The sequence below is a fragment of the Thalia democratica genome, chromosome 4, assembly GCF_965202585.1.
Source record: "Thalia democratica chromosome 4, ktThaDemo2.hap1.1, whole genome shotgun sequence".
In the NCBI taxonomy this organism is placed as follows: Eukaryota; Metazoa; Chordata; class Thaliacea; order Salpida; family Salpidae; genus Thalia; species Thalia democratica.
Window position 1 is genome coordinate 22,933,394 of NC_139168.1, and position 24,292 is coordinate 22,957,685.

The 24,292-nt window shown below is 25.7% G+C and overlaps 1 protein-coding gene across 1 annotated transcript in view; it reads right to left on the reverse strand.

Annotated features, from left to right (window-relative positions):
* Positions 1-2,866: 2,866 nt before the first annotated feature.
* Positions 2,867-24,292, reverse strand: part of LOC145833139 (angiopoietin-1-like) — a 29,375-nt gene continuing 7,949 nt past the window's right edge. Inside the window, exons 5-9 of the mRNA XM_082940338.1 lie at positions 4,586-4,682; positions 4,224-4,320; positions 3,727-3,794; positions 3,405-3,473; positions 2,867-3,045 (exon numbers count right to left, since the gene is read on the reverse strand). Coding sequence (XP_082796464.1) covers positions 2,867-3,045; positions 3,405-3,473; positions 3,727-3,794; positions 4,224-4,320; positions 4,586-4,682 — 510 coding nt within the window. The remainder of the gene's footprint in view (positions 3,046-3,404; positions 3,474-3,726; positions 3,795-4,223; positions 4,321-4,585; positions 4,683-24,292) is intronic.

A 24,292-nucleotide genomic window follows, 5' to 3' on the forward strand; every position in this document is an offset into this window, starting at 1 on the left:
GTGTTAAGATTAGTCTACATGCCAAATTAGTAATCTATCGAATACATATCTAGTATATCACTTTATTTGGCATTTTTTACCCTAAAACAGATATGAATCTAGTATTTTTGAAACCGACAAAAATAATTTTTTAGTTTAAAAATGCCTTTATGCAAAGAAAAATTCACACAAAATTATAACGAATCGTTTTTGAAAAAACACCAGTAAACTATCGATTAAAGAAAATTCACAGTTTCAGTGCATAGCATATTAGCAAGTATTGAAGACGATCATAGGTAGAAGTTGGCAAAGCATCTGTACTTACTAAATGGTTAATAAAGCGGAAGTGATTTATTTTTTATTAAAAAGCTTAGTTCAAGGACTTGGTCCACCACGTAGAAATATCTGACCTGATAATTACTTTTTAGCTCGAAAACATTTGCGCAAAACAACTAAGAAAAAGCTTTTTATAACAAATCTGCACTTCAAACATGCAACCAATTTCTTTTTGCTTCCCGGGTACTTAATGTTTATTTTGATGCATTTTTGCGATTAAGAACATAAAAAAATTACTATTTTTTGAAGTTATGATGCCCACTAAAATTATTTTTAATATATCCAGCCCGCAAAATGCTTATATTGCAAGTCTCTTTATCGACTAGAAAAGTTTCTAACCCCTAAGATAAATAAAAATATGTCAAACTTTGGGAAAAATACTTAATTCAAAGTGTAAGACAGTGAAACGTTTCAGAGACTTAAGCTAAGTGGACTCGGATCCGGCTGAACTCTTATTTTGTGTATTTGGTAGATCACTATTTAAAATTTTAAAACAGCTTTAATGACAACATATAATAAGTAAAATGTTTTATTTGTTAAAAAGCCTATATACAGCTTGCAAAGGAAGTTAGTGTAAGTTATAATTTTAATACTACTGAATTATGTTTAAAACATGTACACTATATGGTAACAGGTTGAAATTGCACAAAGACAAAGTTGCACGAAGACGTATGGTAATTATGATAAACATAAATATGATACCCTTACGAAAAATAAACATTTTAAAAAGTAGTTTTACAAATTGAAACTTTTGAGAGAATTTAGTTAAGTGGATTTGGATTCGGCTGAACTGTAGTTTTGTGGATTAGGTAGATCACTGGGTTAGATATAAAATAAACTTTAATAACAAAGTTTTAATAAAAGAATCTTACTTTTGTTTACTGTAAAACGACTATATAAATCTTGTAAAAGATAATTTATGTAAATGTTTATCCTAACACAACTTAATAATGTTTGAAAAAATTCAAAAACCTGTTTTTTATTTTGATCTGGAAATTGCTTGGTACCTTGAGTCTTATGAATATTTTTGAAAAATTAAAACTATCTATCAACAAAAGCATATAAGCATTTTTAAAGAAACTACTTTATTATGAATACGAACGTCCATATTTCAAGACAAACACTAACGATTAATATAAATCAGTGTTTCCCAAAGTAACTTATCTTTAAGACAATTTTGGCTACCAGGGAATAATGAGTATGGTGGCATAAAAGTAAGTTTGGCTAGACTGATAAAGGGGGGTTATTGTAGTTATAATTTATCAAACAACCAAAAAGACGCTAAAAATATTTGATCCTAAGACCTGGTGCACGAAAAAGAACCTTTCGGTTATCGAATCACACACCACTTAGCTACCGTTTAACGTCTTGTCCATAAAAGCATCTATTAATAGTGTTATTTTTTTAATTCAAACAAATTACTGGTTATGAAAATGAGCTTTGTAAACACTAGTTTAAGGTAAACTGTATCTTCTTAAAACTCTTAACTGCGATGATTAATTTACTGATGCATTTATATTTACAAGCAAAACAACCTGCGGTCGCTGCCGGTTAGCTTTATTTTTGGCGCCATTTTTATTTTCCCGCCACCCTTTGACGAACCATCGCTTGACTTCTGTTACGTACTCGTAAGTGTAAAAATCGTCGCTTCGATCGTTTGAAGGAACCTTTTTCAAACCTTTTTGGTTTTTACCCATTTTTCGTGTCGAAATTTTACATCAGTCGTTTTTTATACAGTTTTCGGTGTTATGACGTATTTGAATACTCTTTTTGGGTTTTTGTATGAATTTCTGTTGCATTTGTACTTATATACAACTTTACTTTTGTAATGATTTAGGGTAGACAGTATTTTAAAGTGCTTTTTAGATTACAAGTATAGGTATTATGTTGTTTCAAAAAAAACTTAGTTTTAGTTTAAACATAAATATTGTATTGAAGTATTTTTTCATCTAGTTTTGTTTTGTCTGCTTTTCAAAGCTTTAAAATTATTTGATGAAATCTATTGAAAACATTGAACTATTATATTTTTGAACTTTGCTATTGAAATTTATTTTATAGCTTAAGTTAGTCAATTATATGAAATAAATTTAATGATGAATAATACTATTTACTTCTTTTCTTTATTTTAAAACTACATATAGAGAGTTAATTAGACTTATAATAACAAACTCGACAATTTTTTTTAAATTCAATATTTATTGCTACACTTAAAATATTTACGATGTTTAAAGCAAAAACTAATAGTATATATTACAAAAGACATTTTCTATCAAACTAAATCATTTGAAAAACTGAAAAGTTAATCAGAAAAAAAAATTAAATTGAAAAACTAATTGCAATCTACTTACAAGTTGTAAACATTTATTTTAAACAAGCTAATTACAAATACTACATAATTTACAATTGTAGTAAAACTATTTAATGGAAAACAAGTATGTATTCAATTAAACATATACGAAATCAATGTTATAAAAGTTTGCAAAAAGGTACTTTACATAAAGTAAAAAGATTAAAACTGTTTAAAAGTTTAAAAGGCGCACAAATAAAAATATTAGTTTTTTCTCTTCACCATCATAACTGAAGTTTTGAGGGAATGCTCTCCATTGAAATGGTTCCACCTCAATCCTTTTGAATCATTCTTACTCGGGTCTTGATATTCCCCGTTTAAGTTTGAATAATGGCAACCTTTAAACCACCATCCTCCACCTCCAAAGAAGGTGGCGCAATTTCCTTTAAAATATTTTGAATAAAGGAAAGGGTTTCATTGAAATGTTTTAAAGTAGAAAATATTTAAAAAAAAAGTAAATAGTATAAAAGTTTTCTTTTAAAGTAATTGTCTTTTGTTTTTAAAAACTTTAAAACGTAAACGGTGGCACGATTTCATTTAAAAATGTTTAAGCAAATGAAGGAGTTTAGTAACATGGTTTCAATTAAAATGTTATTTAAAGTAAAAATCAGTAAATGGTTTATTAGTTAAATCAAATTGTTTATTGTTTAATCTGAAAACCCCAATAACTTTATGAGTTTAAATACAATAGAATTTGAGTATATTGAATTGTTATTTCACAACTACGCAATATAATACTTACCTGAATGCTGGTCATTGTCCTGATCTTCGGTGGAAAATCTCATTCCATTGTGGTAAGCCAGCGAATCGCCTGTTGTATAAAAATAAAATAATTTTCTTAAATAATTATTCTTATAATCATAGTTTACCAATTCAACTTTATATTGGAAAACAGCCTTACAATAAAATGTTAAAAAAAATTGTTTTTGATAATAACATTATCAAAAATATTCATCTTATAAAGAAACGTAAAAAAAAACTTTGTTGATAAACCATACTTTAAACTATAGAACAAAAATTGCTTTGAGTTGTACGAAAAATTAAAAACAAATAAAAATGTTTACCAGCAGTTCCTGAGTACTGGCCAACATATAAAGTAAATTTCTCAGATTCGCTTCCCAGGTAAAACTCACTACAAAAAATAAAAATGTTAAAACGGAATGTTATGCAATTTGTTAGAACTTAACTAATATTTTATTCCTTAGTTAATGGTATAAGTTACTAAGTTAAGTAGAATCAAACGAATAAGATGCTTTAAATTGTAAAATTCAGTACTGGTGCAATACTATGTAAGATTATTAAATATACGAGACGAAAATAAATATTTTGAAGTATATTCAAGTTATAGCAAAAATAACTTTTAGTTGTATCAATGAAGTATAACAAATAATTATTTTTAACATTTATGTTTGTAAATTTTATTTTGTGTAAACTTTCTATAAAATTTTTAGTATAATCCAGTTTTAAAAATAAGTACTAATTTATATTTATAAAGTTTAACAACCTAGTTTGTTTCAATTTATATTTTTTATCTGTGTTTAAAATTCAAAAAAATTCTAACTCATATTCGGCGTATGCAGTTTCTCCATTAAGTTTTTCAAGCTCAATTCTAAGCACGAAGTCTCTTTCTTTCAGAAGTGCGTACATGTTCTCTAACCCTTTTAATTAAATTATAATTGTATTGTACAACATTAATATTATTTAAAATATTTACTTGTATATATTGAAACTTAAATTACTTAATAGAATTTAATTTTAATCAACTACACGTTTATCATCAAATACAGTTTTGTTGCAACAATTTACAAACGAGATATATTTATATCAAAGTAAACCAATAAACAAACTGTCTAACTTTATCATGTGTAACAAACAGTTATATTGTAGTAATTTACAAACGAAATACACTCATGTTAAACAAACCGAGCCAGTAATTTCCTGTTTTCTCACCGAACCCCGTGACGTAATCCGACCAATTTCTTTTGAAGCTCGTTGACGAGTCTGTCCTTTTTTGTAAGACCTGGAAACAAGGACACATGATAAACGTTTTTTAAAATGGTGTACAACGTTATGTAACGAGTTGATACTGATTGTAAAGTGGTATACAATTTGTACAATGTAACGAATTGCTGACTGTATACAAGTGTTAAAACTGTGCTTTAACATGGCTAAACTAAAAAGGTTTAAAAGTAACGCAGTTGAGTTTAAATTTCAGTTTAGAGGAAGAAAAGTTTTCTGTTGGTTAGAATATAAACATAAAATATAAAGTTAGGAAAATAGTAGTATACTTTTAACGTTATCGTATCTTAAAGTTTAAAAACACTAACTGTCCATCCATTGTTATCATAGTCGAATTGACAAAAAGCATCTATATTGTGTGCTTCTATATCATCATTATCAGGATTTAGAGTAAAAACACCATTTTGAGCGTTAGTATACTTCTTTTTGACCTCATTACAATCACGTACAGTTAAATCTGTGATTTAAAATTTTTTGAAAACAAAATTACAAACCATATGAAATAAGTTCAAGCTCAGTTTATTAAATTGGTGAGAGATTTTTTGGTTTGATGTAAGTTGTTGTTCTTCAAAAGTTATTAAACTCAAACTATCATACATACATTTTAAATTAGATAAAAACAAGGTAACAAAAGTTAGTAAACACTACGTGTGCTTAATGAACTATAGCCCTCTAACTAAGCAACAAAGCAATTCCTTTTACTTTATTGTCAATATTGCGTAAGATAACAATCATAAAATAACTGTTGAGGTAAGTACATCACATAAAAAATTATAATAACTAAATAACAACTGCGAGCATTTTTCATACAACAAGTTTAAAGTTAACAGAATGTTTTGTAAAACATCAAGCTGGTATAGCTAAGTAACGTATAGGTTTTTTTTTTGTTTACTTGATATACTTTTTTTATTCTTTCAAACTTATGTGTTTTTTAAACTTCAAGTTTTAAAGTACATAATTAAAAAAACTACAAACGTTTGCATATATCTATAACTTTGCTTGTTGTTGAAAATGTTCCGTCTTGGCAAACTGGATTTTCTTCTACAAGGTGATAACCAGGGTCGCAAACGACAGATATTTTAGTTCCGGTTGGGATAAGACTTCCTATAATGTCACCTATACTTCCATTCTTGATTTCAAAGTCTTCCACATCACAAGGCTTTCCTAAAGATGAAAATGTTTCAATATCATTTATTTACAGCTTAAAATTTCAATTAATAAATATATATGTGTATATATATTTGTAATTTAAAAAACAAATAATTTTCGAATCGTTTACCTAGTTTTAATGTTTAACACATATATTCAGAACGAAATAAAGTACAAAGCAAAAATTTTAAAGAATCACACAAAAAACACATTGAGAAGTTTCAAACAAAATTGAATAATTTTAGTTAGCCTTTTCTATAAACAATTTATGTAGAAGTCAACTTATTTTTTGTTTTGTTTGTTTTTGGTTGTCTTTTATTGCTTTTTTTGTTATTTATTAGTGGCTTTTGTTCTTTTAAAATACATGTTTTGATTATGGAGGCAGGGTTGCTGCCTTTCTATTATTCAATGATAAATCTTTTATAATTATTTCAATATCGTACTTTTCCAAGCAACATAAATGGCACGTTTTGTTGTTATTCAGTTTTGTTTTGTTTCTGCAGAGTGTTTCCCATTTTAAATTATATTTTTTGTTTGCGTCTTTTAACTCCCAAATATAGTTCGATAATTCGGTATTGTACCTTTTTAATTTGTTAGTAAAGTTTGCTTTATGGTTGCTATATCTGTTTTAAATGTTGTACTAGTGGAACCCATGTTAAACTTTGTTAATTGTCTGTTTTTATAGTAGCTCGGTAGATTATATTTTTTGATAGGCAGTTATTGTTTAAAGGGTATTTTTCTTTCCTGCAGTTGCAGGTTGTTTTTTGTTGTTTGAAGTTTAGGTTGTTTAATATTTTGTTATTCTGTTTAAAAAATTTTGTTTTAATATTTTCCAACAGTTGTGTATATATATATTGTATAACTAGTAGTAAAACAACTTTTACACTTTTTAAAAGTTTGTTTCGTTTAATACTTGTATACATTCTATAAAAAAGTAAACAAAATAAAACCACATAAGGTATGAAATTTTTCTTATTTTCAATTATGGCTATAGATGCAACTACTAAACATTGAAAACAACCTCCCATATATGTGTACATAAGATTTTTCAAATTGTCCTGGTTTTCTTTCAGTATCTTATGGCCATGAGTCAAATTTTGGTGGTTGCTTTTCAATTGCTGATAGTCCACAGTCAAATTTTGGTGCTCTTCTTTAAGCTGTTTCAATTCACGCTCTAAATGTTCTGTGTGGTTACTAAAAGTATGAAATTTCTTTTTTATTTTCTTGTTTTCGTGTTTCAGGTGTTCTATTTCGGTAATGTTGAAGTCTACACCAGGCTCACCTGTGAAAAAAGATTGCTAAAACTTTGACGAATTTATAAATCTTTGTATTTATGATGAGTCTTTTAAGCTAAATAACATAACAAAATAGAACATAGTGTAAAGTTTTAAAAATAAAGAAAGTACTAACTAATCATAACTCTTATTATAGATTTTAAAGTGTATTTAAATTATTTGTTATTTATTACTTAATTAAATTATATTTAATAAGCTAAGTAATTTTTATTTTTAGTTTAATTATAATAAACTATTTAAGAAAATATATAACATATATATACCCTTTAAATCAAAACGTAATAAAGAACAAAATGGACTTAAAAGATATTTAGAATATAAAACATAAGTTTAAAAACACAAGACTATCAAAATACATTTATGTAAAAAACAATATTTGAGAACATACATAAAACTACATCTTTCTATCTATCTATATGATGTAATATCGTCTTAATCAAAACGTAATAAAGAAAAAATAGGCTTCAACTACTTATAGAAATATGTTAAAGAAATGTTTAGAAAACTATCAAATACACGTTAATGTTAAATAAATCATAATAAACAAACTTTTAAACTGGCTAAAGCTGAAACAAATTTTCAACCGACCTTTCACGCCCTGCTTGCCGGTTTCTCCGGTGAATCCCCTCTGCCCGTCCGCTCCGCTCTCTCCTTTCTGCCCGCGCTTTCCGGGCAGACCGCGGGAAGGGAGACCGCCGCTTGTTGGGGTTTCATCCCCGCCGCAGTGGAAGGTGGTCCGCATTTGGCACTCGCCCAAGTTGGAAAGCTGCCCGTCGCATTGGGATGGGCGAGAAGTGAGAACAGTAAAAAGACTAATTTCATTTTAAATGACTGCGAAATTGAGTTAGTAAACATTTATCTTTATAAATAGGTGGTCAATTTCGACGCCTTACTTCATTTAAACGGCGGTGAATTTAAACTAGTAAAAATGTTTTCTTACAAGTAAATAATATTTAAAATGACTTACTTTATTTCAACTAGCTGTGTAACTATAAATAGTAAAAGTGTTTTATTACTAGTAGGTTGTCATTTTAAACCACTAATTTAACTTTAAAAGGCTTCGAAATTGAACTAGTAAAGATATTTCCCACAATCTGTGGAAGTTGGGTCTGGTTGTAATACATACTGCCATTCTTTGTTTACATACAACAAAAAATACAACAACTCTTTAACAAAAATAACATATATTGATATTTTGCGAGCAAGTAAAAGACAACTTTCAAAATAATTTTTAGTGTATAATTTTAATTTGGAACAAATTACACAAACATGATATTTTAGGCCGTTTCAATAAACTTTTTGATCTGATCTCGTATCTTGGGCTCCCGGTCTAAGACACTTTTGTTATATTTAAACTAAACTCTTGCGGTTTACAGCTATTTGAGTTTTGCCATAAGAAAAGTTTCTGTACTCCAATTTGATTTTTATAAACTAAACAGATGCTTTTAATTATTAAAAGCACCCAAGTAGCACAAGTGATAAAAGTCTACGTGAAACTAGGAAGACTTTTCAAAGAACTACAATAAAACACACTACATAATTTTTGTTATAAGGTAGTTTTCAAATTAAAAGAGGCTGAGCAAAGTCTTTATATGGTGTATTTAGAAAATAAGATCATCAAAAAAAAAGCAAAAATCTTTGTAGTTTTAAACCGTTGAAATCCTATACCATTATAATGAATATCTAGGTATATGGGTTGAACACTATTTTATCTTTTCTTTAATGAACAGAACATTTTTACTTTTGATGCACTTAATACACGAATAGTCTGCCAACGATTGATATAAACCAAGCTAACTACTAACTAACTACTGAAAAACATTAAACTATAAAACTGCTGAAAATTGTTACTGAAACGGCTCCTTTAAAAGCAAGAGGCAATGTTGTAATACCAGCCGACCTGATACTCCTTTGCAAGTTTTGCTTATCACCTCATCTGCATGATATTTAGTCAGATGTTCGATGAAGTTAAGTTTTTTAATGGTTTTCTTTATTTACTGCAGAAACTATCTGAAAGATTTTGTGCCGAATTTCAATGTAAATTCAGATCTAATACTGCTGATGTTGATTTCTCTGTACGACAACTACAAGACAAATGCAATTTTTTTGTACAACACTTTATCGAAACTACTAAGCTTTTGATGTATATTGGTTAAAAGGACTGCTAGCGTCATTTTTATTGGCTCGGTGTCCTCCAGGTTTTTTCAAATTGTTAAGTATTATTAAACAAACACAACAGCAACCATCCAACAGTACAGTATTTTTTTCTGAAATCAGTTGTAATTGAAAAATGATGTGAAGTGTGGTCTGCTCAACTCATTAAAAATTATCTTTCAAATTCCAGTGGAGCGTGCGTTCAGGTTGTCGGGTATGGGATTAAAGCCAGAACTGATGGTCGCCTGAGATGGCGCATCTAAGAGGTGAAGAAGTTCGCACCACGTGACCTCCTGTTTGCTAATAATGCTTCACTTGTAAGTCACTATGAAAAAAAAATCATCTACTGAGTTCAGTTGGTTCGGCAAGTGCATCATTGCAAACAGAAAGCAGTTGCTGTTTTGTCAAAGCTTCAGGCATGTTCGCCTGCCTAACAACAGAAGCTTCGGAGAATCAAAAACTAAGAGTTCGCGCAAAGATTAACATTCATTGTGTTTGTGTACGAAGTACTTTGAAATAAAGTCCTTAAATAGTGAACTCGTGTCGAGTGTGCAGGAGAAAAAAAACAGGAGAAAATTTCATTTTACGTTACCTTATTCGTATCCTTAGAATTACATGGAAACAAATCAAGGAGAAAAGTGACGAGACGAGCTGGTCTCACCACTATGTTTACTCTCAGCCAGCGCAGGCTTCTCTGTCTCGGTCATTTTATGAAAGTTGGCAACAATTCCGAGAGACTCTGTTGTACAGCGAGAGTTGGCAGGCGCATAAGCTGGCAAAAGTTGTGTGTTCAAGCATGATCTAAGCTGCTCGAGTGTCAGCACTAATAAATTGGAAGAACTTGCTAATAGCCTCAACAAAAGTCAGTCATCTACCTACAAAAGGCTTAAAAAAAAAGCAGTGGTTATAAATGTCGGCAGATAAATAAAACAAGCTTTTTTTATGTTTTTTCAATTATTTTGTTTACACCACACTGATCGCCTTTGATTTCAATATAGTGTATTTTGAACATAAGTAATTTTTGAGCACTACATGCATAGCCGATTTAGGCTGATTTCATTGTATAAACAAAGTTTATATGATTTGATTGTGTAGTCTTAATGTAAAAACAAACTTACAACTAAAAAGTATAAAAAATAATTTTAAGAGTGCTTAACTATTTTGTCAAGATGTATTTTTGAACTAAAAGATGTTAACTAAATTCAGTAAGGTACAAAAAGATTACTTTAATTACTTTTACTTCATTTTTAGAAAGTTCTATACTTCGTAAAGTATTTTCAAATAATATTATAATGTTTTTACAAAAAGTGTAGGTATTTATTTTGTATCTAGATAATATTTTAGTCTGTATAATTTGCTTTAGTGACAAATGTTGTTGAATTTAATATACTTTAAGAACTTTTCTTCTACCTAAACACTTTTATTTTTTAATATATTTTAAAACTAAAATTTGAATAATTTAATGAATTTTTGTGTTTACGGAAAATTGATAGTTAAATTTTATACCTATGTCATGTTAAATTTTTAATTTAAATTTTTTTTCGACTAAATTACTTTAGCAACGACCCTTAACAAGCCTTTTGAGTAATAAATATATAATATTATTTGCTTTAAACGTAAAAGTTTAAGTTAAAGCTAATTTGAATAAGCCGTTTTTAAATTAAATATATTGTTTAAAAAAAATGATAAATCTGATTTTAAAACATTTAAAAATAAAGTTAGTTTCTAGGAAAATGTAAGTTGATTTAGTTATATTTTAGAAAAATGTTAAGTTTTAACAACTTTAGGCTGTATTCAAATTAAAAATTTGCAATAAATAAGTTAACTAGTAGATTATTTACAACCTTCTGATAGTTTAAAACTTAAATACTGTACTTTTAAACTCAACATTATCTTCAATAAGGATTTTAATAAGTAAATGCAGACATTTGCGAACAACTGTGCAAACAGGTGTGTTCCTTTAAACAAAAACTTGAACTTTTTCTGCTTATAACTGAAGCTGACTAAGCTAACTAAGCACAAAACAAATAAAAACGAAAAACATCCTCTTGTTAATTAAAGCTTAGTTTTAAATCTTATTTGTTATTTCTACAAAAAAAACAAATACTTTACTTATTAAAAACGGTTTAAGTAATATTTTTATTATTCTGTTACAAAAACTAAATTTTGTTACGGTTAATTTTAGATATAATGTAATCTCATTGTTTTACTCTTACCTTACATTAATATTTTTGTGAATTTATATTTTAGTATACGTTTAAATTGTTGTACATAATTGTTTAATTTCTATTGAAAGTTGTATATAAAATATTTATTTAGAACAAAGTAAAAACAATACGCACAGATCGAAAACTGTTTTTTTTTATAATAAACGATTATAATGTACTATATTGCAATATATCATATAACTATAAAAGTATTTATTTTTAAATGCTTTAATGAATTGATTAATTTATTTGATTTATAACAGACATTTTACAACTTTAAAAACCATTGTAAGAATAAGTTTTATAAAAAAAACTACTTTTAAATTAAGTTTATATTTTTAAAATAATTAATGGTTACCAATGAATATGTAATAGTTTTCTAAATGAATATTTAAAACATAAAACTATCTAATAGTTTAGACTTTAAGTCTTAAAAAGTGTAATTATAGTTGAAATTTTGAAGTTTAGTGATTAATAATATTTAAAGGTTTCACCTACAAACTCATGACTTATCTAAACAACTAGTATTCAAGTATTTTATAAATATTTATTTTATTTCCCTAGTTTTTTTTATCTTATAGTTTACTTAATGAACTTAAAATATTTTTTTTAAATTGGTACAAAATTTGACATTTTATATAGTTAAGCAATTTTTTTTAGTAGTACTATATCAGTTTTAAATTGCTCATTAGTCGATAAAGTATATATCAGTTTAAATTCATCATATTGAAGTAAATACTTGTTTATAAAAAAAGAAAAATTAAATGCAATATCTAAAAAACAAAAAAGTTATGAAAAAATACTTACTACGTTAGAGTATTTTAAAATTTCCTAGCCCTAACTTTATTAACCAATTTATTTTAAAGTACTTTTTCAACTAAAACACTCATTTAATTTTTTTTTTCTTTTTTAAGATGAAAATTAAGTTTTATTTAATAACAATTCTTTCAGTAAACATGTTAAATTAAAAAAAAAAAATTATTAACAAAATTTCAAAAACTACTTTTTATTCAAAATAAAATAAGTTATTGTTTACCAATTCTATTTAAACAATTATGAACTATGTTATATACATTGCTTTAACTTATAAATATTTTTTAAAAATTCATTAATAAAAATATTGTGCTACAAATTGTAAACATGATTGTAAGCAATATGTAAATTATTTTACTAATGTTTTTAAATATAATAAATTAATTTTTCATTATATCTAATTAATTATAAAAAAAATAATTTCTACTAATGCGTACTTTTATTATCAACCTAACTTTCTAGTAACATAAGTTGAAGTTATAAACTTGAAATATTTAAATATTTTAGTGTACGATACACAGCTAACGATAATAAAACTAAATTTATTAAACTGAACTACCTATTAGTTTGTAGAAGTAACAAACAAAAAAAAGCTTATGCCTTTAGAATAGTACAATATTATTATATTTTCTATCCTATCTTGCTACAAATCAGAGTTATAAATATGAATAAAATTATAATTTTATTCATAAGTGAACTAGCAGCTGATTTTATGATGTCCATTCTTTTGTAAATTCTAGCTTTTATAGGAAATTTTAAGCCACCTAACCTTGAAGTTCTAGAAATGACGAAGCGTTTTAGGAATTTAAACAAGTTTTTGTTATAATTCTTTGTGAAACATTACAAAGAATTTTAAAATGCTGCAAACAATTTAGCAAATTAATGCTGCAATCATTGCTCAGTTTTGTAAAAGTTTTCTATTGTGCAAATAACGCGAATACTTACGCGAATTTCATTGTAGAGCTGTATTTTTTTGTAACAGTAAATATATTTCTATTTCAAAAGTTAAAACTTGTAAAACTTTTAAACTAAATTCAAGAAAACTTTAATTAAACTACTTATTTAAAAAACATTGAATTCAAACTAATTATACAAATTTGTTAAAAGCGTTTTTAATGCACAGGATAAATTTTTTAATATTTATTAAAATTAGTTTACTAAAATAACTCCTTGTTAGGCTTGTTATGGTTTTTATTTTGATAAAATAAATAATTTTACCTTACATTTTTTTCTAAAAAACAAGCTTTTTCAGTTTGTTAATATTGATTTAAAGAACTTATTTTCACTTTTTAACAACTATTTAAGTAAAACTGTTTTGTAGTTTATCTAGACAAAATTTTTTTAAATATTTCATATTTATCAAAAAACATGGTTTTCTAAATAAGGGATATTTTCTTGTGGAATTCATATACAGTTTTACTCTGATACAATTTTTTATTCTATTTTTTTAAAAACTTTTGAATTCATACCTCATAGATATTAACAAATGTGACACAAACTTGTATGCAGTAACATTTAAACATTGTATACTTTTATAATTTTAGTTTTTGTTTAATGGTATTAGCATAAAGCGTTTGAAAAACATCAGTAAACTTTTGTATTATAAGAATTAACAATGATAAAAGTTGAAACTAAACTAAAAAATTTAGCCGTTAAAAACAATTTTCACGACAGACAATTTAAAATTTTGTCTGTTGAAATAACTTTGCTGATTGTTATACTTAATTGATATAAATTTATTAAAATTTTTTTTTTGTTGTTTTTTGTTATTTTATTTGGAAAAAATAACTGGTTAAAAACAATACGTTTTTATGCCGTATTAGAAGTATGGTTTGTTGTTTACTTTTTGTTTTGTTATATTTCAACTTAAATTCATAACCTTGGTATTAAAAAAAATTTTAGAAATTTACGTTTTTTATAGACGTATGCTTTTGGTAAATTTTGTAACAAAATTTAAACCGCTGCAATCACCGCTGCAATTCTTGCAGAAATTCTCGAACGTTTTAATTGTGCAAACAAACCATTGTTAAGCAAAACATTGAATTTTTACAAATGTTTCAAATTTATTTGAAATTGGTTTGACCTTTAAAAATTGAAAGCAAAAGTAGTTAAATCAGTTAATTCTATTAAGTAAAAAAAAAAATATACAATTCAAGTTCTAAACCATCTAAACTACAGTAATCTTCAGCTTGAGTTTGCACTTTTTAAGTACGCTTTTCTTGTTTAAAACGCAACTTTTTTTTTTACTAAAATTAAAGCATTTTAAATGAAAACTATCTGCGATGTCGTATTTTATTGTGAATTTTGTAATAAAACGATTTTTCGAGAGAAGTATTGCCTGGTAATATTTAAATTTAGAGCCTGTTTTCAAGCTTTTATAAGCAAGTGCTACAATAAATTAACCAGTAACAATGTGGTAGAATATTAGAACTGAAATATGTTTAAGACCTCAATTATAACGGCTTTCGGTATTAACTTTTGTATAACATATTTATTCTAAAGTACACTTAAAATGTAGTTTATAAGATTAAATGATCAATACTTTACTCAAAAGTTTTAACGACAAACGTTTTGAAAATAAGGGAGATAATTTTAATCTTTTTATAATACTTAATTTTATTCTAAATAATAAACTTACGTACTAAAGTTTTATTTTATCCTTGGTGATTAATTTTTCAACATCAAAAGTTAAAATAGTTTGTCAAAAATAAATTTAATGCAACATGAAAAAACAAGTTAAGCGGTGTATCATTTATATATATTTTAATACTGATTGTTATGTAAAAGAGACACCTTTGAACATTTAAATACTCTAGAGTCTAGACTACCATATATACCTGCTAACACTTGAAAAACAATAGTTTTATTTAAATAATACAACTGGTTTAATATTACGGTTAAAAAAATTAAAAGATCTACCTTAAAATTGTTTTATTTAGGTTGTTTGGTTTTTATGTATGCATTTGATAAAAAAGTGTCTAACAACTAACTTAGGCCGTTTTAAAGTTTCAGCTTAGATAGTTATTAAAAACAATATAAAAGCTTTATAGATGATGATATTTTAAAGATTTAAATAAATCTTCTGTTTAATTTTTTGTTAAACATTACAAGGAATTTCAAAATGCTGCAAACAACTTAGCAAACTTTGCTGCAATCATTGCTCAGTTTTTTAAATGCTTTTCCTTGTGCAAATAACACGAATACTTTGTGTAATAACTGAAAACTTTTAGATGTTTTCATTACAAATTTCTTTTAACAGTTACATAATAAGTCTACTTTGCAGACTACATGTAATACTTTTTATAAAAAAAACTACAATTTATTGTCTTTAACTGAAACTATTTAACATGTTTGCCCACTATGAAAGAACCCTATTTTTTAGAAAATTAAGAGTTTTAAGTTTTAATTTTATGTTCACAAAAATTTAATTTTAACTCTAACTGCTTAAAAAATTAACTAATGTTGCCAAAACAAAATTGTTCTATGTAATATAAAACGATTATTTTTTACGTTTTAGAAATCGTTCGATAATAAATATAGGCTTTAAAAATGTGTATTATCAGTAAAAGTAATGATAGATAAGTGTTTTATTTTAAATGCTTATACTTGTGCAAATAACACGAATAACTTGTGTAATAATTAAAAACTTTCAAATATTTTTTCACATTTCTTTCAACAGTTACTTAAAAAGTTAATTTTACAGACTACATTTAATACTTTTTATAAAAAAACTACCATTTATTGTCTTCAACTGAAACTATTTAACATGTTTGCCCACTATGAAAGAACCCGATTTTTTAAAAAAATTAAGAGTTTTCAAACATAAAAAAATATAGGTTTTAATAATTTTTTATAAATCTATAAGTTTAAGACTATCTGCACAAAAAAATTAACTAAAGGTAATTAAAAGCAAATTTTTCTAATTATTAAATAACGTTAGATAATAAATTTAGGTTTTAAAATTTTGTATTACCATTAAACACAATAATTGATATAAGTTTTATTATTATAAGCTAACGATAACAAGTATCAGCAACTAATAGAGTAAATATTTTTTGTAATACTGCTTTTTAATCTAAATAGTATAAGATATTGAGAAGGTAATTCTATCATTTTTAATCAGCAGCACCTAATAAAAAGTTTAAACATTCATGAGTTTAATTTGTATTAAGTCAAGAATTTTTTTTAATATAGATACAGTTAAGTTTTACGTCACTATAATTAGTAAAGCTTGTTATAGAATATAAAATGTCTAAATTAAGTTATTTATTATATTATACAGCTTATAAGACAAGTCATGACTTTATAATTGAAGCTAATTTTAGAACTAAAAAAAATTATGTAAGCTTTTAATTTAAATGCTTTGTCAACACTAAATAAGTAAAAGCGTTTAAAAATGTTTGTTCTTTTATTAATTTCCGTCGTTTTAGTATTGAGATTTAAAAGTTATAAAACCATTTAGTTATGAAAATGTAGAACACGATTTTTTTTACGAATTTAAATATGCTTTTAATGTAATTCTTTATTTTATATAACAAGGAATTTTAAAATGCTGCAAACAATTTAGCAAATATTGCTGCAATATTTGCTCAATTTTGTAAACTCTTTCGATTTTGCTGAAAACGGCAAAAGTTTTTGTTTTATAGTTGAATACTTCTGAATACTTTTTTTGCTGTTACAGTTGCTAAACATATCTAAATTTAAAACTAAATTAACTATTTTTTTATTAAATAAAACTACATATAGTTTAATTTTGATTAATTATGATATTAAATAAAAGTTTGAGGTTTATCTACTTTTAATATACCAGTCTTTATAAGTATTAAATGAGTACTTATTACAACAATAATTATGATTTTGAAACAAACTTTTTACTCTCCTGATTAAAAATTTCTTTCTAGTTTGTTTATTTAGAGCCGCCACAAACTCTTTTACAATGATGTTTTCAACTGCAAATGTTTAATATGTTTGCCTAATTTTATAGAAACTTTTATCTAGAAAGTTTAGAGTTTTTAAACGAATAAAAATAAAGGTTTTAATTTTTTCTTGATAAAAATAACAGTTTAACTTTAACTGCCTAATAACTTAACTTAAGTTTGTTTGAAAACGATTTTTTTGTAATTATAGTAAATACCTTTTTAATAAATGTCTGGTAATAAATAAAGGATTTAAAGTTTGTTACAGAAGTAGAAATCTAACTTAATAAAATTTTTATAGATAAAACTAAATCCTACCAAACATCCAAAACTAATAGATACAATTAACTTTTTTAATATAATATAATTGATATAAATATAATATTTACAGGATATTTTATTAAATTTAATCAACTCTACCTGATTTTCTTAAAAAAACTAAAACGTTTATAAGTTAAATTTGTTTTAAGTCAACATATATTTTATCATATAACTCGTTAGATTGTAGGTGTTACCAATTGTTATGTCACTATAACTAGTAAAGTTTGTTATAAAATTTACGCAGTAAAAACCTGAAGGTATCAGTTATTCTATACAGCTTTTAAATCTTGACGTTATAATTGTAGAAATATTTTAAAACTAAAAAACTCTATAAGCTGCTAATAAAAATCCTTCGTTAACAATAAAAGATTAAGAATAAATATTTTTTTAATTTTTGTAGTTTTAAGCTTGAGCTTATAAAAGTATATTACCATATAATCTTGAAATTTTATAAATTTTTGCGCATTTAGGAATGTGAACAAACTTTTAATGTAACTTTTTGTTAAACATTATAAGGAAATTAAAAACGCTGCAATTATTGCTCAGCTTTGTAAATGATATATATGTGGAAATAATGCAAATATTTTGTTTCCTAATTGAATAATTTATCATTTTCCATATTTGCTTAAAGAATTATTTAAAATGTCCAATTTCAAACTACCTGTACTATTTTTTCAATATTAACAAAAATATTTTAAGTTTAAGGTTTAACTACTTTTATTATACAAGAAAAATATTAAGTGATAACTAATTACACTCTATAGTTTTGGTTTTGATACACAACTCTATATATAAAAAATATCAAATTAAAAGCCGGTTATTAATGCGTCGTTAAAAGTGTTTGTAGGTCTTTTAATCTTTTATTAGGTCCTGAAACATCGTACTAAGGACAAATGTTTAATGCAACAACAATTAATAAGCAATGCTATATTCACAATTAATACTTTAGGGCATTTATAAATATTTGTTATAACAAATTTAAATTTGCTTATTTGTTTATTCTTTGATAAATACTTTTTGTACAGTTTGCCCGATCATGGTTGAAAAAAAAAGTACGTTTTACATTTAATGTATAATGTTTTTTATAGTTTTGTTCAAATATATTGTAAGTTTATTTTATTGTAAAAAGGTAGAAAAAATTTGACAGCCTTTGTAAATGGTTTAGTTTAAAGTAAACTAGTTATTAAGATATATATTTCAAACTACGGTATTTTACTATGTCTTTATATAACAAATACGACCTGTTTGAGTATTTTTGTTATTAAACTTTTGTAACATAAAACACAATTTTTTACGTTTTATGTAATTTTAATTAGCCTAATATTAAGTTTTCCTTTAGTATTTACAGAGTAAGTTAAACTGTTTAGTTATTATGTTAAATAATTTAGAATACTTAAACGTGATAATTCTATAAAATTTTATTAACATAATTTATTTTTATTAAGATCAAAATTTTGATAACTATTTGGACTTTAAGGTAGAGATACGGTGCTTCTACTTAACTAAAAAGAAAGTGTTAGAACAAGGGTCGGCAGTCTTTTGTAATTCGCGGGCCAATTTTCTCAGAAAAATTTGCTTGCGGACCGCAATTTTTTAGAAACAAGTCGTCCAGGGCTGCAATTATTTAACAACAAATATATAATTAGTAGAAAAATACTATTTTAAACCAAAAATACAAAAAAAAAAAAGCAGTAGAATAGCACTTTAGAAAATATTAATCAAATTAAGAGCCTAGTTTTAAGTTTTTATTGCAAAACCGTTTATTTTTATGTTAAAATATTTTTATGTTATATTTTTTATGTTTATGTTTTAATGTTAATTAAAAAAAGTATTTTTAGGCTAAAAAGTTCCTCGCGGGCCGCAGACTATTAAAGGCCCCATTTGGCCCGCAGTTTACCGACTCCTGTCGTATAAATAGAAACCTTTACAAACGTTTTAATATTGTTTTTGACGAAAAAAAACAGAAAGTGTAAGTTTGATTTTCAAAATAAAAAACACTCACTGTTTTAAAGTTTACACAAAAACTTTGAGCTAGACTCTATCACTAAAAAACATGTTTTTATTTTTTTGTTTTATATTGAACCTAAATAGGAAGTCTGAGTACTAAATTATATTTACTAATAGTTTAACATATTTAATCAATATTTTTAGAGAACTTGTAAGTGTATCTGACTTTAATAAAGTATATTTCTTTGATAAAAAGTAATTGATCAAAAGTTTAGCTTGACTTTAGGATTTAAAAGTTCAGGTTTTTAATTTTGATATAAATAGAAAGTTTTATAACTAAAGAAAAGAATGGTTTAACACTGTTTTTAAATTGCAATGCAATTGTAAGAACGGTTGACCGATTTGAAAATATAAAAATTGTAAAATGTTTTTCCAATCTTTAAATATCTGCGCAACTTCACCTACTCAAACTAGTTGAACAAAAATTAACTTTTATAGGTACTTTTTATTGGATTCGTTATTTTTAAAGTACATTTTTAATTTTTGACTGATATAAAATTAGTGTTCGTTTGAAAAGTATTTTAATAATTACAGCTAAATTCACCATTCAACAAAAATAGTTATTGTTTTAATCAAGTTAGTAGAAAACAGTTTTGAAGCTAATTATAGCATGATCCAACGAAAAAAAGAGAATTAGTATTCTTTTTCGGATAAAAATTGTTGGTTTGCCAGAGATAAGATTAGGTTACGAAAGAAAATATAGTGTGACGTTTATTTTACTGGCGGTACTGTAATTGAAAACTGTTTTATGCTAAAAACTTGTAAAAAAAAGGAAAACATTTACTAGTTGAGATTTACTGCTTTTAGTTTAATAAACTTTAAAAAAAATTGTTAAGTTTTGTGATGTTTTATTTTTATTTTTTACAACCATATCACAGCTATTATTAGTTTTGTTGATGAGTGATGACCGAAACGTCTTTTTATGCATCAAATTCTATAATTGTCGAATTATATTTCAAGTTCATAAAACTATAAACCGTTTTTGCAGAGGCGTGTATATATTTTTTTCAAAGGGGGTTCACAATTTTTTTTTTCTTAATTTCCCGCTTAAGTACGCATTTCTTAGGTATGCACTGCCAGTTAAGTACGCAATATTTAGCTGAATTTTAGATAATTTAAAACTAAAAGAGCCGGAAAAAATATATTTTTAATAAAAACATTTTTCAAGTTATTTAATCTATAAAAATTTAAATTTCACTAAAAAAATGGGTAATTGCCTAGGATGATGTCTCACCAATATCAAGCGATAATAATAATAAATTCAATGTTGTCATTTTTTTCTAAGTAATCTCTTTTACCATAGTTATAGGCTAAAAAAATGAATTATATATATACATAATTAGAACTTATATATCATAAACCAATAAAACTTAAATATTTAATTGCTTTTATTTTTAGAACAACGCAAATGATACAATAACTTATATACATTACTATACTGTAAAATAAAATTAATTAAGTATTTTAGTTTATAACAAATGAGTTTAATTCTAACTATGTATTTATATAGCTTGTTTAAAACAAAGTATAATTTTAGATCAATCATACAAGGCATAAAACATTGATTTTAAGCCTAAAATTATGGTTCAAAAAGATATTAAGCACAATATAATTTCAGCTTGATATTGGTGCGACATCAACCTAGGTAATTACCAAAAATGTTTAGACTATATTGAAAAATCTTTAAATTATAGTTAAATGTTTGCCTGATGGTGCAGGAATTCTAATAATGATTCTGAAATCTCTCTGAGTTAAAAACTTTAAAAAATTAAGAATTAACTTTGTGGCCAACAGATATACAAAATAAAACAACTTAAACAAAAAAAATTAAATTACTATTAAATGATACAAGAATAAATTGAACTTTTCAAAGTTTAAACCCAGGTGGTTGACACAAAAAACAAAAATATAAATTTTAAATTACAAAAGCTTAACACAACATTATTATACACAACCAAATTAGTAAAATAAAATTTAAGTGATTATATTAGACATTTTTTAATTAAAATTGTACTTACTAGTTCAAAAACAATACTGTATCAAAAGTTATTTACACTAATTAACAACTTTTAGATGGAACTAACAGCATCTTAGTAAAAATTTTCCTAGATAGAAAATTCTACTTTAAAACTTTTACCTATTATGACGTCACAACTGAATTTAAAATCTATTTCAGCTTGGCAAAAAAAGAGCATTTTTTGTTAAGAAAACTTTTTAATGTTTCTGTTTTATAAATTCAACATTCATTATTCAAAGTTTATTTAATAATCAAAACAAAGTCAATACACAACGTTTTTAGTGATATTCTAAGAATCTTTTTTTCTTTTTTCTTTTTTTTTTCAGGGAGTTCCTAGGAAACAGGAAACCAGTCAAAACACGCCCCTGCTTTTTTGATATGTTTATCTGTAAAACTTACAGTACAATGAACTAGTTTTGTTGAGTTTCAAAGATGTTAAACAAATGCAAGCTTCGCTAAAAGATTAAAGCATATTGCTTGAATAAATCAAGAAACTCCAAACAGTTTGTAAGTATTTTCTTCGAATCTACAACCAAACAATTATTATGTTTATTGAAAATTAATATAGAACCAGCGGATAACTAGATGCAGATTAGTAAACCTAATGTTTGTATTTAATTAGGTAATTATTTATAAGTATTTTTGATCTCAATTTTTTTTTGGTAGTAGCCTATAATTGATGTCGCATCAGTATCAAAAAATATTTAGCCTCGTATGATTAGTCTAAAAAGATACTTTGTTCTATTTACATAACAAGCTATAAATACACGTATACGTATACAAAATTAAGGTTAAGTTTATTTATCACAAACTAATAAAACTTAAGTGCTTAAACGCTTTTATTTTACAATATAAAGCGTTTTTATCGCTTTGAGTTTTATGTAATAAGCTTTTTCTTACGACAGTTTAACTACATAATACAATTGTAGTACAAATTACTACAGCGTTGAAATTTTATTAGATTATCATTTATAAATTTGGCCTTTTTTATATATTTATATAACTTGTTTTAAAAAAAAGTATCTTTTAACACTAGACATATAAGCCAAAAAAATTGAGTTTTTGTCTTAGATTATGATTAAAAAACACATTGAAGATAAAAATGAATATAATGCTAACTTTATAACTTTAGCTCGATATTGGGCGATATCATGCTAGGTAATTACCATAGCAGCTTAGTATCAGTTTTTCAGTTGCCTCGTTGATGTTTAACTTCTTTAAAATCCAAAATATTTTTTTCTCGGAAAGTTTGTGGCTTGTTTTTACCCTTTTTGAATGGCTTTGATGTCGATTTTTGTTCAACACAAGCCTGGACATCCATATTTGTTTCAACCTAAGGTGTTTGGTCAACCTAAGTTCTCTCCTCACAACATCATAAACAAGGTTTGTTAAAAATGTGCAATTTTTACTGACATTCCTTGATTTAAATCAATTTAAACTGATGTTTTCCTTAAACTTTGTTGGTTGCCCAGATTTGCTTACAATAAGACGAAACGATGTAATCTATTAAATAAGTCATATGGATTTTTTTTTGCGAAAATAGATTTTTTTTTAGTTTTATTTTGGTTAGTTTAACTTTAATTCTAAAAGGGTAGGTACAATTTAATTTTTTTTTATAGTTGTAGAGAGGTTAGTAATACTGAAGTTTTTCTATTTTAAAAGAGATAAAGGTTGTAATTGTGTATCCTATTAATATTAAAACTTTTTAGAAAATTTTTAATTTTTTTATTTAAAATTCTTAAATTAGATAAGGCTTCTGGAAAGTATCAAAAAGTTTTAGTTTCTAAAACTTTCATAAGTACAAATATTTAAACTTTGTTCGGACATTACCCTCTAGGTACAGTGCTTATTCACTTATCCAGACAGTTTCTGTCGAGAAAGTAATTGGGAAATTTTCAACATTAAATGCAATCTTGTGTGATACAAATATTTTAACTTTTATACTGTTAAAAAATTTCAAGCGATTTTAATAATTCTTTAGAATTGAAGTACAAATACAGTATAAGTTTCTTAATAATTTTCTTTTTTGCTGTGGTTCTTGATATAACTGTAGGAACTTGTAAAACGTCGACGCTTTCAGTTTATTTCATCGCCTGAAATAATAATTATATTTTGTCTGACTTTAAGTACTTTTGTTAATCTTATTAAACAGTTTAAGCCTCTTTAAGCCAGTGTAAAAAAAAACTAAAGATAAAATCGATTAGAAATGGCAATTTTATATAAACTTAAATTTATACCTTTTAACTTTCATAGCTGTACTGATTTAAAAATTGACAACAAAGTTGTAAAAGTAAAATAGTAAATATCATTGTACTCTGACGTATTAATATAAACTATTACAACCAGTACGAGATTTTCTTATTCAAAAACAAAAATTACCTGCGTTACGATCAGTAAAAAATAATCTCAAAAATAAAAACAGAACAAACAATCGTATCTTAAAATAAAAGATAAAACTATTTGAATAAACTCAGACTTGTAGCATTCTGTTCCACTGTGACGTTTAAGGAGTTGTCAACGCTTAAATCGTCTCAATTGTTTTCCCGCCAAAATAAAAAAAAAACCCGCAGTCGCAACACCGACCAGCAGAAACGCGATGAGAATTGGCGCTACGCAGTGCTTCATCGACCACACCTTGACAATGTTTGTCCTTCTGTCACGCGACATTTCTCCCGTTGACATTTCTCCTGGTGTTTGTTGTCCTGATGACGTTTCTTCTTGCGTTTGTTGTG